Raw genomic sequence first — 15,026 nt, 5'->3', positions numbered from 1 at the left:
TGCAGGAGTTTATTGTTTTTAACTGGTTTCAATTTCAAGACAAAAGTAAAAATACTTAAGAAAGATAGGCTGGTTTAGACTAACATATGCAGGCCCATGAAGGTCAGCATTAAGTTTCTACAGCTGTTCAATCAAGTGTTCACTGGGTTCTGGCAGGCACCTACTGAACATCAGTCAGTAGCATGCCCTTGCAGTGATGAAGGCTAACCACAATCAAAGCTGTATTAGGAAAAGCCTAGCCAGCAAGGCAAAAACATTTTTTATTTCCCTGCATTCAGTATTTTGGGCACAGTTCTGGAATATTGTGCCTGTGTCCACCAATGCAAGAGATTTTGACAAAGAGCAATGAGTCCAGTGGAGGGCGCTGAGACTTTTGGGGAGCTGGAGGAAGTTGGGCTTTTTCAGCCTGCAGAAGAGAAGGACAAGAGGGGAACTAACTGTGGCCTTCATCACCTCATGCAGCAGAGAACAGAGATTATAGAAAGCCTCCTCTTAGAGAGTAAATAGGAAGTAAAGGCACAAGTTGCAACAGGGGCAATTCTGGTGGGACATAAGCAAAGAAGTTTACAAGGTGTGCAGAAAGGCTGAAGAATCTCCAATCTTACAAACTTTTAAAGCTTGTCTAGACAAGGCCCTGGGTGACTTGATCTCATTTTGAAACTAGTCCAGTTGTGAGCAGGGGTCAGAACAAGACCTCCAGAATTCCCTTCCCTTCTAAACTTTTCTGTACACTGTGATTCTAATGTTTGGGCATGCAAAGAGTTAGTGTCTGAAGAGCCTCAACTGTGATCTGGACTGACATTTTAGATATTCTGAAAATATTTCCTCCTACCTGGGAATCACAAATACCACTGTGCATGGTGTGCTTCAGTGGAAGAATGGTAAACTGTAATTACACCTCTTACTACCTTTTTGTCCTTTGGAGTCTAGCTTACATATTTTGTAACTGAGAACTACTCTTTAGTCCCTGGTGTAATTTTAATGCAAGTTTTAATTTTGTTTCTGTTAGAAAATACTCAGGTGATTGCCCAGCATAGCTGCACGGCACAGACTCTTTAGGTGTTATTCCATAATTGTCAGTGATATATTCCAGGTGCTGCATTTGGGCGTCTTATTGGGGAAATCATGGCATCAATTTTTCCCAATGGGATCCTCTTTGATGACATTGTCTATCAAATCTTACCTGGAGGTTATGCTGTCATTGGTGAGTCTCCATGTCTTTCTTTTTCTTTTCCTGGTCCCATCCCCATGACTTTCCTGGTTGCCATATCATGCTGTTTCTATATGACAGTCTTCTTCCTCTACTCCTTTTCCACCCTCCCTGGGAAAGGTGCAGCAGCTATGACAGGAGCAGTGAGCCACACTGTCTCCACTGCTGTGATCTGCTTCGAGCTGACAGGTCAGATCTCTCACATCCTCCCCATGATGGTGGCTGTCATTCTTGCCAACATGGTGGCCCAGAGTCTGCAGCCCAGCCTCTATGATAGCATCATCCAGGTGAAGAAGTTGCCCTACCTGCCAGACCTGGGCTGGAATCACATAAGGTATAGTGGTAAAACAGAGCTGGAGGTGGGGAGTGGCAAAAAAAAAAATAAGGCAGAAGAGTGTAAGACCATGGGAGAATGAAAGGTCATGAAAAGGGGATAGTACTACAAAGAAAATAAAAAGGCAGAATAGGCCTGCAGCAAGGTAGAACATGGTGTAGAATTACGGTTCATACACAGAAATGGAGAAAAGTCCTCTTCCTTTTCTTCACTGAGAGCATGTGTTTGAATAATCTGAACAAGGTTACTGAATCTGTATTAACATTACCAAATTGCTTCAGTTTAAAATAATTCAAATCAAGTGTCTCATGTTCCTTTTTGTTTGTTTGTTTCTGAATTAAGGGGGGGCTTGGAATTGTTTTTTTTTCTCCAAAAAAATGTTTGAAATATCATTTTAATTTGATATTTTGCTTGAAACAAAATTCAGTTGATCATATACATCTTCCCCTCTCTAGTATATATGATACATAGGTATGCATATATTAAAGATCTATACCTATATGTATATGTGTATACATATACATACGTGTGTATATATGCATGTATGTATTTTTATGGGGAGGGGCCATGGAGTGGAATACAACTGTAATGAAAATCCAGTTAATCTGTGTTGATCCTGATGGGAAGTCCTCTTTACTGACTCTCACAGACGATTATTTAGTAACTGTATCGAGAACACTTTTTAAAGAAGTGGTAATTTACATATATTCCTTTAAGGAATTTATCTGCTAGATATCCTTTCATATGCTAACTCTTCACCTTATTGTCCATAAATTCACAGCAAATACAATATCTTTGTTGAGGATATTATGGTCCAAGATGTGAAATTCGTCTCCTCCAACTGTAAATACCGAGACTTGCAAACTCTGCTCCAAAGCACAACTGTTAAGACTTTGCCTTTGGTAGACTCACCAGGTAAGCAATGTGGAGAAACTGGTCCTTCCTGAACACTGTCTCAGCTTAAACACCCAAATAAATTAGCCTTCAAATTACATGCTGTGAAGGTGACAGTGTGGGCCACCACATTAAAAAAATCATCCTAAAAAATATTCCACTCTGGATAATGTATGACAGGAGGCTGTTTCAGCTGGTCAGACAGGTAAGCTGGAGTGTGGGCAGGGCAGCTGTTAGAGCAGGTAAGGGAGGTGTGTGGGAAGTTTGTGGACTGAACTGTGACAACAGAGAAGGATCTTAAAAAGCTGAAAAGGGTAGCTTTAGATTGGACATTAGGAGGAAATTCTTTAGTGTGAGGGGGGTGAGACACTGGCACAGGTTGCCCAGGGAAGTTGTGGCTGCCCCCTCCCTGGCAGTGTTCATGGGCAAGCTGGATGGGGCTCTGAGCAACCTGGTCTACTGGGAGGTGTCCCTGCTCATGCAGGGGGGTTGGAACTAGATGATCTTTAGGGTCCTTTCCAACCCAAACCATCCTGTGATTCTACAAGCTTGCATAAGTAAAGAAACTGCTTCTGACACGGTGCCGAGGAGCGGTGTCACTCAGGGATGATGAGCTTCCCACAGCCCCACAGTGTGTAAGCAGCAACCAGCAGGTCTGGTCAGTGACTCTTGTATAGCCCTAGACAGCAAAAATCCAAGCACTTTGAAGAGATTGGAGGGAGGAAGGGGCAGTGTGTGGCAAGGGACATTCAAAACCTTGAAGCAGCTTAATGGCTTCTCTGCTCTGTGTTATGCAGAGACCATGATCCTTCTGGGGTCTGTAGAGCGAACTGAACTGCAGGCTCTCCTCCAGAGACATATAAGCCCAGAACGGCGACGGCTCCTCCACAGAGAAATGCAGCAGAAGCTGTCTGAGGCACCCTACGATGGGCACAGCAAGGGACCGTGGGCAACCCTGCCAAATGTGAAGCATGAATCTTTTGCTTATGTTGATGAGGATGAGGATACAGATGAGAAGGGAGAGGTGAGGGAGAGAAGTGGAGAGACTGCAACACAGAGACTGCTTAAGAAGCAGTAAGGCATTTGGAGATGCTGAGAAATGACACAGGATGGACTTTATTTTCTCTCCTTTCCATAACAGCTGCCTCGTCCCCCAAGTCCCACTTCCAGTTATCCAGAGGAGCCCAATGGCCCAACAAGTCCTCTTAAACAAATGCCTGAAACTTTGGAACCACAGCAACTCCCAGGTATGGTAACTTCTGGCATGCCTCAGCCACATCCTAGCCAGCTTGTGGAAGCTTTCAGGGTCACCTCAGCCTGTCTGAGGTGCTGATTGCCCTGAGGCTGGGAGAAGGAGCTTTCTCTGCTGTACCTGTTTTAAAGGTACTTTGTTAATGCACCTCAATATCAGTGTTAACACATACCTGGAAATATGTTCTGTTTGTGATCCCTAAGAAAGCATGGCAAAAGTAGGCCCTCTCAAGCTGCTCTCTCCCTATGTCGGTATTCCCCACGTCATCCTTTGCAGTAGCCTCTCCTTGGACATTTTCTGGAGGGTCTGCATGGAAGAGTCCCATCTCTTGCTTTCTTCAACCCATGAAATTTCTCTGGGAAAAACAGTTTGTGAGCTAAATTCATGTACTTGTTTTTTTTCAGTAGCTTAGGCTGTTGCTCAGATATCTCCAAAGCTGAACACATATCTTCTTGTTTCAGCTACTTTAATATGATGGACAAGTAGTTAAGTATTGTGTTCTTTGTATGCCACCCTAGCCTATATTAGCTTTGCTTCCAAGACTGTATTCATAGCTCATTTCTGATTCCTGTATCACATGTATTTGATGTGGAATGGTGGCATTTTTTTCCCCTTTAGAAGTCTTGAAATATGCAAAGAGTGAGTAAGCACAGAGGTGCAGCCCGGCCTTGAGAATACATACAGAGAATAGTGTTCTGACTTGTGCTTTTGAGCATTAGCATGTAATATAGCATCTAGCACATTCTAGTTCTTTAAACCACTCATGCTGATGTATGACTAAACCTCTAAGGCACCAGAAAATCCACTTTATGCTTCCAGGGTAGTAGAGTGATGGCACAGCCATCCACTTTCCTTACCAAATCAAAAGAAGAATCACATCAAAACAAGGACATTTTGTGACATTTTATGTTAATTTAAGCTGGTACTGAATGATCCAGAAGTGACAAGAGGAAGTGGAGCAGGGGTGACTTCACAAGGCTTTCCCTTCCATAATTTTAGTTGGGCTTACAGCTGTCATTGCTTCTGACCAGCCTTTCTCCACAGCCCTGTTCACTTCACAATAGCACCAAACCCTACCTCCTCGTCTTTGCTAGTTCCTGTTTGGCCTGCCTGGGAGAAGAATTCTGCAGTCCTTTGCATTCCCATCATTACACTGCTGGCACAACCCATGGACTCTTCACCCCTTTGTACCTGTCATTGATATGTCTTATTTTTGAAGCAATTTCCAAATTCTCACCTCCCCTTTCTTTTCTCATCCTCCAAACCATATTCTGTTTGTGGACTGCAGAAACCTCTATAGTCACAGCAGTTTACCCTGTGTATCAGATTGTTTGCTGTGTTAGTAGTCTTGCTTCTGTTTCTGTTTTTGTTTTCTTCAGGGACACTGATCTCTCAATATTATCTGAAGGGGCTATTTTGTAATGGTTTTTTTCCTCTCCTTGGGGAAAAGATACTGCATGGCAATATTTATTCTGGCATGTCTCAGCCCCTATTTTACAAAGTGAATGCAAAATTGTGACTGGCATATACATGTCATGTACCATCTGCTATGTCCCTCATACTATTTCCCAGCCTGCCTTGGGCAAGGAGATGGGCATGGGGCTTGGTATTTTTGTCTCTCACTCGTTCTTCTCTCTTATCCATGTGTTTTTTTTTCCATCCTTCAGGCAATTTCAGGAGTTTGAGGCAACTGATCCAGCAGCTCTTGTGCCATTACAGCCGTCCACTTGAAACAGAGAGTGCCATCCAGGTTAGGGATATAGAGAGCCTAGTAATACCCAGAAGAGGGATAGGAATGCAATGGGAATAGAACCTGCTACTCAGAGACACTCATCATTTGGCCAAAGCATGGACACACTTGTGGTCCTGAACTCCAACAGCATCAGCAGGGAAGTGTCTCCAAGTAAAAAGGGTGTGATTCCTGTAAAGGAGCACACATCTTCCTGAAGAGCCACCTGTGCTCAGGTGTCAAAGCTGCCATCAGGACTGAGTGTGGGCATTTTTTTCTCAGTGAATAACTTCATGCTATTTTGACAAACCTGGATTAAAGCGCAGTTCTATTTCATTTGGCAAACAGTTTTGGCAGGATAAAAATGGAAAAAAAAAAAAAAAAAAAAAACCAAACCAAAACAAAACAAAAAACCAAAACCACACACACACCAAAAAAACTTTTTGCTATGATAGATGCCCTTGGGTATCTGACATATCTGTCCAGGGGTGGTGGATATCATATAGAGCCTATGAGAGAACCATCCACCCTAGGGCAGTGGTTGGACCCCGTGTAGGATATCTGAGAGCATCTAAGACAGTACTAGATTACCATGTTTAGGCACCTGAATTGCTCCATTGCATTCCACAGTCCACCTTTTTTGGCAAGGGAAGCACAGCAAGTACAGAGCAAGTATACCTTATAATGCATGTGTATCAAGAAAATCTACTCAGTAATATACTATTTGGAACAAAAAGGGGACCATATGGGGTGAGGAGGCTGTGCAAATTTTTCCCCCAAATTGTGGGTTCTTTGTCTGTCCTGAACACTGTTTTCTTCTACAGGATCCAGTGGAAGTCGAAACAATGAGGCCAGAAGAGGTAAGACCAGGTGCAGAAAGGGTGTAAGGTTGAGTGCTTCTTTTACCCAATTCTCCTATCTGCAGTTCTTCCTGAACTCTGACAACCTCAGAGGTTGCCACACAAAGCCCTACTTAAAGCCATTTTCTTCTTATAGTTGCACAGTGGGCAAGTCTCAACCAGTAAGAGGAGAGTACACAAGACAGCAACACTTCTGATTACTGTAAGAGTGATTCCTCTTCTTTTCTGTGTCAGATAGATGCTTGGGAACAGGAGGAGCTGAACAAGGATGTCTGCTTTGACAGCTGCCGCATAGACCCTTCCCCCTTCCAACTGGTAGAGAGAACTTCTCTGCACAAGGTGGGTGCAGGTGTCTCTCAGGAGTACAGTTTTTCTCCACCCTATCTGTTCTTGCAAGTCTAGTCTCTGACTTATTTCTTCTTCTTGTCTTCACCTGCAACTACTATCTCCAATTGCTTTCACATTCAGATAAAAAAATCAGTGTGCTCCTGTAACCTCCTGCGTGTACCTCCAGTCTCCTGGAAAGTGAAAGGCTACATGATAAGAAGTTTGAGTGCATTTACTGAGTAGCTTTTGGACACCACATAAGATTTGCCAGCCACTACATTAACAGAAGCATTGTATTCCTTGCTGCAGGGGACATTACTTTGAGATGTACACTCTGCTTGTCAGTATGCAGCACTGGAATGAATATTCCTGAATTTCTCAGGGTGTTTCTGTCAGGCTATAGAGTCTGCTTCAGTGCATGAGAAGAGATGCTTGAAACCACCCTATATCATAGCATCTTCATTGACCTGAAGCACAAGGAAGGAAGGAGCTGGATCATACAACTTCTAGAGTTGGCATAGGATGACTAGGGATAAAATAAAGTCATTGTGTATCAGGAGTAAGAAAGGACTGGGCTTCCACTCAACAGAAAGGGAGAGCAGTCTTCTGAAGGAAAAGTGCACAGTGCATGTTATAACCAATATGCATTTAACATGAAGGGTCAGCATATGCCTTGCAAAGTATGAATTGACAACTGTTATCAAAGGGGTAAGATCTCAGCCTTGAGCAAAATAGGAACAGGTTAGTGTATACTTAAGATGAGTTTGGTGTTTGCTAAATGGCTGGATTAAGTCATCTGACCACCAGCATTTATCTTTGAGAATATAGGGGTTACAGGAAATTATACCTCAGGACTGCAAATGGGGAAAGTTTAACACTTCTTGTATTTAAAAAAAAAAAAAAAAAAAAAAAAAAGTGAATGAGAAACTCTGAAACAACAGGCAAGGTAACTTGGGTGCACAAAAAATGCAGGAATAAATAATCAAACTGACAGAAAATAATGGGGTCTATATATGCTAAAGAAAAGAAGACTGATAGTAGTGTGATATCTGTCTTTTTTGAAGGCTTTGCAAGAGAAAGGGAATAACTTGTTCACAGTGTTCCCACTTCAGCAAGTAAGCAGAAAAAAGCTTAAGTTTTGTTAGGAAATATTCTGAAGTAGGAAAAAAGAAATCTAGTGTTAAGGAAAAGTATGGGAATAAGTAACCTAAGCAGATTCTGACTTCGTGTATATGATAGTTTAATTTCCAGCACTAAAATAAGTTCAGATTTGTGTATGTGAATCTCTGTGAGCCAGATGGAGGATGAAAGTGACCTTAAGAATGTGGTCTCTATCATCAACACAATCCCAACTATGGCTGCACAGCAGAAGGACCACAGGGTACTATTTGCTAGTTACAAAAGGAGAAGTTTCTCACTGGGATGACTGCAGAGTTGTGTGCTTTTGCAATTCCTATTTCTAAATCCCAGGTCCCTGCACTAGCACAGAGTGTAATGGTACCAGTTTTCAAAGTCCCTGAAATGATCTTTTGTGGTTTTGCCCATAGACACACACATTGTTCTCATTACTGGGCCTCAGCCATGCCTATGTAACCAGTATGGGGAAGCTGAGGGGAGTGTTGGCATTGGAAGAGGTAAGTACAGATCCTTTAACCTCCTAATAAAGTGCAAAAGTCCTGTGGATCATTGCAATAACTTACAGGTGCTGGAGGATCCAACTGGGAATATATATAACTGCAATCTCTACATTTGCAATCAAGAGTTGAATTCTGAGTCAATCCTTTGGAAGCCATGTAGAACAATGGATGACTGTACTTCAGAGGAGGCAGCAGGTGTTGTTTACAGGGATGTTCAATGGTTCATCGGTTCATGGATGTAGGGCTAACACTCCTGAACTGAGTAGCTATTACTGTCTCTGAAAGTGGTGTGGAATTTGTTTCTTAAACGTGGAATGAAAAAATGACACCACCAGTGTAAAACACGTTCTCCACAGGCCCCAGATGGTAGAGCTGTGGCTCTCTCTATTTGTGATCCCTTTACCCTGGGGATCTGGGGAACTTTTGCTGGGTAGGGCTCCCTTTCCTGATTTGTTTTTCTCAACTTCTTCTCTTCTCCTAGCTCCAGAAGGCAATAGAGGGCTCCACACGCTCTGGGGTCCGTCTCCGCCCACCCCTTGCCAGCTTCCGTGACACAAACAGGACTTCAGTTGGTGGTGAGAAGGCCACTCAGGCCACTCAGGTGTGGAGCCGGAAGGACAGCTGCATGGTGGCAGCACAGCAAGCAGCAGACTTGGGCACAGAGAGCCCCCTACCTCCCTGCTCCTACTCCCCCCAGCCCTCCCACCTGCATGAAGAGGGGGAAGTTCTGCCCTCCACTGACGCCACTGATACCGAGTTGGAAGAGATGGAGCTGACAGGGCCAGTTGCTGAAAACATCTCGGACATCCTCAAGGACATAAGCCTACGTTCCACTGACCTGGATGAAGATGAAGATGAGGATGTCCCCTTATAGCTGATGTAGTCTGCCACACTCTTCAGTTGAGCCAGTCCTCGTGTTTGCTCCTTAAAGAGAAGCTTTTGGATGTTCTTTGCAATCCCCACAGAGGACTGATTAAGCTGGGAGAAGGGGCATTGGAATGACCCTTTCTTTGCTATGTTCTGTGCAAAATGTTAGGCTGCTGGACTACATGGATGGGTGCAGGAGTTAGATGCAGACTGCGAGGTGGCTAATGGCAGGCTCAGAATGTTTAGGCTTCTAACACGTCTACTTAACGCAGCAGAAAGGGTTGTAAATGAACATGGATACTGCTGGACACAGCCAGGATGCTCTTGTCAGTCTGCCAGGTGGAAAGTGGAGGAGGGGCAGTTCTTCTCATTCTCTCTTGGTGGCATCCTTCCAGTCACACCTGGCATGCATGTGCCAGTGTAAACACAACCAGATCGCCAGCCGAGAAGCATATTTCTGCTTCTGACTGCAATCCTGTCCATGTTGCTGCAGTTCCTTTTCACTGGCTCTTATCTTGCTTCCCTCCCAGACATTCCCATGTAGAACATTTCTCCTCTTTCTCAATTTTTACTCTGGGATTTTCGTGTGGGGATGCAGTTAGGAGCTTCTATTCTGTTCTTTAGCTGAGTCATGTCCTAAAAACAGATGGGAGGAAAATATCTGGTCTATGTCTCATATATTGAATTCAGCCAGGGCTCTAAGAAAAGGACTGGAAGGGAGGAAAGCCTCTTTTATTTCCTATCAATAGAATATAGTGGGAAAATGAAATAGAATGGGAAAATCTTAAGTGGGGGCATCCTCATTGTTAGAGGAAGGAGTAAACCACCATGTATGCACCTACATTTCACATACCCATGTTTGTCTCTCTGAATCACTATTCAGAATTTTTACAGAGTTATAGTCTTAAAATGTAAGAATTCACTAAAAAACAATATAAAATTATTGTTAGCAGGCTGCCAAGAAACACAGCAGAGGGAAGCCGTTTTCTACACTTTGAAAACATGCTTCTCTATGAAAACTCCTGCTCTCTTTCCTGGTAATTCTAACCTGCCTACTTTCTACATATTTCTGCATACCTCAAATCTGAGAATTCCAGCTCTCACTTTTGCCAGCTTGTGTCTGTTGTGACTAAGAGCAGAGACCTAAACTCTTGTCAGAGCATCCCTCTCTATTCCAGTTCTAAACCTGATCTTGACCTTATCTTGCAAAACAATGTCTTGTCGGTTTGTGTCATGCATGCAAAACCTCAGCATCCAAAGGTAAGATGCTGCTTTGTTCAACTCACTGTCCTTTTGAGGTTTTCTCAGTAAATAGTCAAAATCAAATTCTGTGTAATCTTCAGCTTTCCTCTAACTTTCTACATCTCTATCATATTGTTGGTGCACAATGGCACTGAGATGCCATCCCAAGCAGCCTATGGTACATGTTTCCACTTATCAGCAACAGAAGAAACGCAGGCTCTGAGAATATGTTCTTGGGGGTATTCTCCTGCATGTTAGGCCACATTTCCTGATCTTACTAAATCATTATCCAGCTTAGAGTGACCAGATTCACCTTAGCAGGTGTATTTTCATAAGGTTTCTCAGGAGCAAGTAAAAAATATCATTACCTCTAAGCCAGTCTCTCTACGGAAATTCTCTCTTGGCTTTAATTCCAAGTATTGTCCTTGCACCAATTCCACTCTGATGATAATCATGGGTGGGAGCATAAAGCACAGGGAAATCTCTCCAGCTAGTTTCTTGAAGAGGGAGAGATTTATTTTTGCTGTCTGGAATTCAGAGCCTACCAGCTCTGTATTGTCTTTGACATGTGATCCTCCTCCATAAGTTAACTGGGGACAGTCTTTCCCCACCTGAGTGATCTTCAGTCCTCCAAGGGTCCACCTGTCCTTAAGAGAAGAAAGTGATCACCTGAGGGCAAGGCTCTTGCACACACAAGCTGCTCATCTCCACAAAAGGGTTCTGGCAAATACCTGTCTGACTGGCATTAGCCCTTTAGGGTTAGGGTGACAGTTTATGGCTTAGGGTAAGGACTACGGGTTAGGTTTTGCGTTTAGGGTTATGGTAAGGGTTAGGGGTCAGGGTTACAGTTAGGATAACGGCTTAGGGTTAGGGTAAGGGTAAAGGTTAGGGCTAGGGGGTAGATTTAGGGGTTAGGGTTATGGATAGGGATTAGGGTTAGGATTAGGAATAGGTTTTAAGGTTAGGGTTAGAGATAGTGTTATGGTTAGGGTTGGAGTTTGAGGTTAGCATAAGGGTTACCATTACTACAAGGGTTAGGGTTAGGGGTATATGGTCAGGGTTAGAGTTAGGGTTAGGGGGTTTGGGTTAGAAATAGGGGTTAGGGTTAGGGTTGGCTTTTAGGGTTGGGTTTTAGGGTTAGTTTAGGGTCAGGGTTAGTGGTTAGGGTTAGGGTTACTGTCCTGGTTTGAGCCAGGATTAAGCCAATTTTCGTTTTACTGATTTTTTTTCTTCTTTCAGTGAGCTCTCTTTTAACTAGCAGGAAGTGACAGGCAAACCCTGACAGTTACGTAGGAAGGAAATTTTCTCCACTTCAGCCCCAGCCGTAATTATGGTTAGGGTCAGGGTTAGGGTCAGGGTTGGATAGGAAGGAACAGTTTTTCCAAGTCAGCCCCAGCCTTATTACTAGCAAGTACAGACTTCATTTTTAAGCTTAGCCAAATGAGACAGATTTGACAGGGAGAAACTCAGTCGCTGGAGTCACCCTACCCCCCACTCCTGTCTCGTGATGCAGATAGCTGTTCTGCTCCAGTCCCACACTTCTCTTATGGTGTGGTACAGAGGAACTGGGATCTTGACTGGCTGTGAAAGCAGATGGAATCTAAATTGAAACCAGAGAGTCTGTGAGTCATGACAGCTTGTGAACTAGGGGAATGAAGCTGGAACAAAAGTTCTGCACGTAGAGAGGCTTCAGGAGCTCAGAGTAAGACACGAGCTAAGCTGGGAAGTTTCTTGAGGTTTGCCACCTGAGGGTAACAAGAGCACACAGAGGTGTGCCCACACATGCATACACATACGTGCATATCTCTCCATTCCTATTGCCTTTAGCTGTCCTGGAGTTTCCATGAGGAGCTGGACTGCTCTCTGTGGGGAAGCAGAACGGTGGGTGGTATCACTGCAGCTCTTTGGAGGCATTACTCAAGATCTCTTCCAGGTATGTCTCCACCCTTTCAGCAGAAGCAGCATTCATCTGCAGCATCTTCTCACTTGGGAAAAAGTATGCATATATAAATGTTTACGGAGAGCCAGGAGGAGACAAAAAAACATATTGCAAAGATGGTTTGCAATGGCTGATGATGTTTCCACTTCCATTTTGCCAGTACAATCTTCACTGAGCTGATGCCAAGTACTTTAGTAGCTGTGAAACGTGCAATAAACTGATACTGAACCTTTGTCAAGTGAACTCTAAGCTTGCACCCTCTCAAGCAACCCCAATACACCCCCTCAAAGTTCAAATTTGAAACCTTTGTCTGGCAAACAAAGTCATACTGATCTGTCACTCTGAAACCTACATCTCTCATCCTATCCAAGTAGCACAGACTTGGCTATCTCTATACAAAATAGATTTCCCCTAACACTAAGTATCTCCAGAATTTGGATCAGCACTGAATCCTTCCTTTTCAGGTAGAAAGTCAAATCTCAGATCTGCACCCAAACATCCAAGCACAAGCACTGGAAAACAAGAAGCTCTGAGGCTGTTTTGAAGAAGCTTTCTCCTAAATAGCACATGCAGTTGCTTAAAGTCATTGTTTTAGGCAGAGATGCATTTTACTCCAAGCTTGTCACTACCATTCAAGGTCCTAAAATAGAGCAGATCTTGTTCAGCATTTTCAACTCCAAGCACCTGCTGAACTACATTTTGTACTCAGCATAGAAGGATATACTCTGAGAAGCACATGATAGTGAAAAATCTCCATCAGAGCAGAAAATCTGGGGAAAACGCTACCACCATAATTCACAACAAATCAACCTAAAATATACCCTTTGACCTTGCATCTCCAAAATAAATATGAACTAACTGCCAGTTTACTGATACTCTGCTAATGCAGATAAGAGGTTATCTATTGAATTGTAATCTAGCAAAAAGTTCTACTCTGTATATGGCATTTAAACGTGAAAGCAGAAGTTTTGGGTTTAAACTCATCAATATAAAGAACTGAAAAAATAAGGAAGACTAAAGATTGACAATACAACAGATAGGGCTTTGGGTAGTTATGACAAGGCTCAGAGACTTGGTCATGATTCAGATGCAGAACAAAAACACATGGTGATGGACTTCTGGACAAAAATTTGCCTAAACTATGTAGCATTTTTTGGTTGGCAATTATTTAAAGCTAAAAAAATTCTAGTTTGCTAACCTTATGGACAAAGCCAGTTAGCACAAGCAGGAATAGAGAGACAAATAGAACCAAGAATTGATAAAAAATAACTCCCCACCCTCTGCCAGTTATGTAAACACTGTACAGTGATTTGAGGCCAGAGCACAAGACAGGGTAATAATAAGCTGAGCAAGTACAGAACCCTCTTTGCCAAATTAGTCCAACCCCAGGAAGGGTATAATTAAAAACACAGTATTAAAAATACTCTCGCAACAAGCACTAAGTTGTTCATGGCCACATAAGTAAGGATCTGGGCACAGCTCTCGTAACAATTTAATTAACGCTGGAGACCAATATTTCTGGACAAAAGCCATGCCTAAGCATTAGGATTCTCAAATACAAATGTGGGGTTTTTTTACTCTTAAGTCATGTGATTCAAAAGGTTTTAAGGCTTTATTTGTGGGAGGCAAGCTTAAACTGGTCCTGACCATAAACCACAGGCTGTTATTGTGTGCCCCCCACCCCAAACTGGACAGACAACCCTGTGCACAGGGTCTCACACCCCCCAGCATGACCTTTTCTAAATAATGGATGTGCAATAGTCGACAGTTCTGCCATTGGATTGCTTGTGCTTTGAGCCACATCTCCCCCTCTCTCAGCTTGCTGGAAGTCAGGAAGTCCTGATGCAGCCTCACAGTACTGAAGACACTACTGTGGATCCTGCAGGGCTCAGTGTGCTAGCTAAATGAAGCCACTCTCACCCAAACCTATTACTACAGCATTGTTCTGGTTGGAAAAGACCTTTAAGATCATTGAGTCTAACCATAACCTAACTCTACCAACCATTAACCTAACTCTGCCAAGTCCAGTGCTTAAACCATGTCTCTAAGCACCACATCCACACATATTTTGAACACCTCCAGAGACGGTGATTCAACCACCTCCCTGGGCAGCCTACTCCAGTGTTTAATTACTCCTTCAGTGAATAATTTTCTTCTAATATCTAATCTAAACCTTCACTGGTGCAATTCAAGTCCATTTCCTCCTGTCCTGTTTCTTGTTGCTAGAAAGAAGAGACAAGCCCCCACCGTGCCTCACCTTCCTTTCAGGTAGTTATAGAGAGCAACAAGGCCTCCCCTCAGCCTCCTTTTCCCTAGGCTAAGCAACCCCAGTTCTCTCAGATGCTCTTCATAAGACTTGTGTTCCAGACCTTCCATCAGCTTGGTTGGCCTTCACTGGAGTCACTCCAGTACCTCAATGCCTTTACTTCAAATATTTATGAAGACAGGCTGAGACAGTTGGGGTTGTTGAGCCTGGTCAACAGAAAGCTCTAGAGAGAAACCATAGCAGCCTTCCAGTACCTGAAAGGGCTACAGAAAAGCTGGGAAGGGACTTTTTGCAAGGATATGTAGTGATAGGACAAGGGGCAATGGCTTAAAACTTGAAGCAGGGGGATCCAGGTTAGACATTAGGAGGAAATTCTTTAGTGTGAGGGTGGTGAGACACCGGAACAGGCTGCCCAGGGAAGCTGTGGCTGCCCCCTCCCTGGCAGTGTTCAAGGTCAGATTGGGTGGAG

The 15,026-nt window shown here is 43.4% G+C and overlaps 2 protein-coding genes across 8 annotated transcripts in view; one reads left to right on the top strand and one right to left on the bottom strand.

Moving 5' to 3' along the window:
- Positions 1-10,436, top strand: part of CLCN1 (chloride voltage-gated channel 1) — a 63,616-nt gene extending 53,180 nt beyond the window's left edge. For 4 of the 7 annotated variants that reach the window (XM_051643194.1, XM_051643210.1, XM_051643201.1 and 1 more), the window contains 10 exons: positions 1,094-1,204; positions 1,331-1,544; positions 2,326-2,459; positions 3,236-3,462; positions 3,580-3,685; positions 5,358-5,440; positions 6,244-6,279; positions 6,514-6,618; positions 8,154-8,240; positions 8,725-10,436. In XM_051643194.1, the coding sequence (XP_051499154.1) occupies positions 1,094-1,204; positions 1,331-1,544; positions 2,326-2,459; positions 3,236-3,462; positions 3,580-3,685; positions 5,358-5,440; positions 6,244-6,279; positions 6,514-6,618; positions 8,154-8,240; positions 8,725-9,117 (1,496 nt within the window). In that variant the 3' untranslated portion in view covers positions 9,118-10,436. Of the gene's footprint in view, positions 1-1,093; positions 1,205-1,330; positions 1,545-2,325; positions 2,460-3,235; positions 3,463-3,579; positions 3,686-5,357; positions 5,441-6,243; positions 6,280-6,513; positions 6,619-8,153; positions 8,241-8,724 lie in introns of those variants that run through there. The other 3 variants (XM_051643184.1, XM_051643176.1, XR_007891853.1) reach the window with 3 other exon arrangements.
- Positions 10,437-12,324: 1,888 nt separating this feature from the next.
- Positions 12,325-15,026, bottom strand: part of FAM131B (family with sequence similarity 131 member B) — a 46,636-nt gene continuing 43,934 nt past the window's right edge. Inside the window, exon 8 of the transcript XR_007891892.1 lies at positions 12,325-12,337. The gene's annotated coding sequence lies outside the window, so the exon portion shown is untranslated. The remainder of the gene's footprint in view (positions 12,338-15,026) is intronic.

This window comes from Apus apus, chromosome 1, assembly GCF_020740795.1.
Source record: "Apus apus isolate bApuApu2 chromosome 1, bApuApu2.pri.cur, whole genome shotgun sequence".
In the NCBI taxonomy this organism is placed as follows: domain Eukaryota; kingdom Metazoa; phylum Chordata; class Aves; order Apodiformes; family Apodidae; genus Apus; species Apus apus.
The sequence above is the reverse complement of the archived record's forward strand: the minus strand, read 5'-3'. Positions and strand labels throughout refer to the sequence as shown.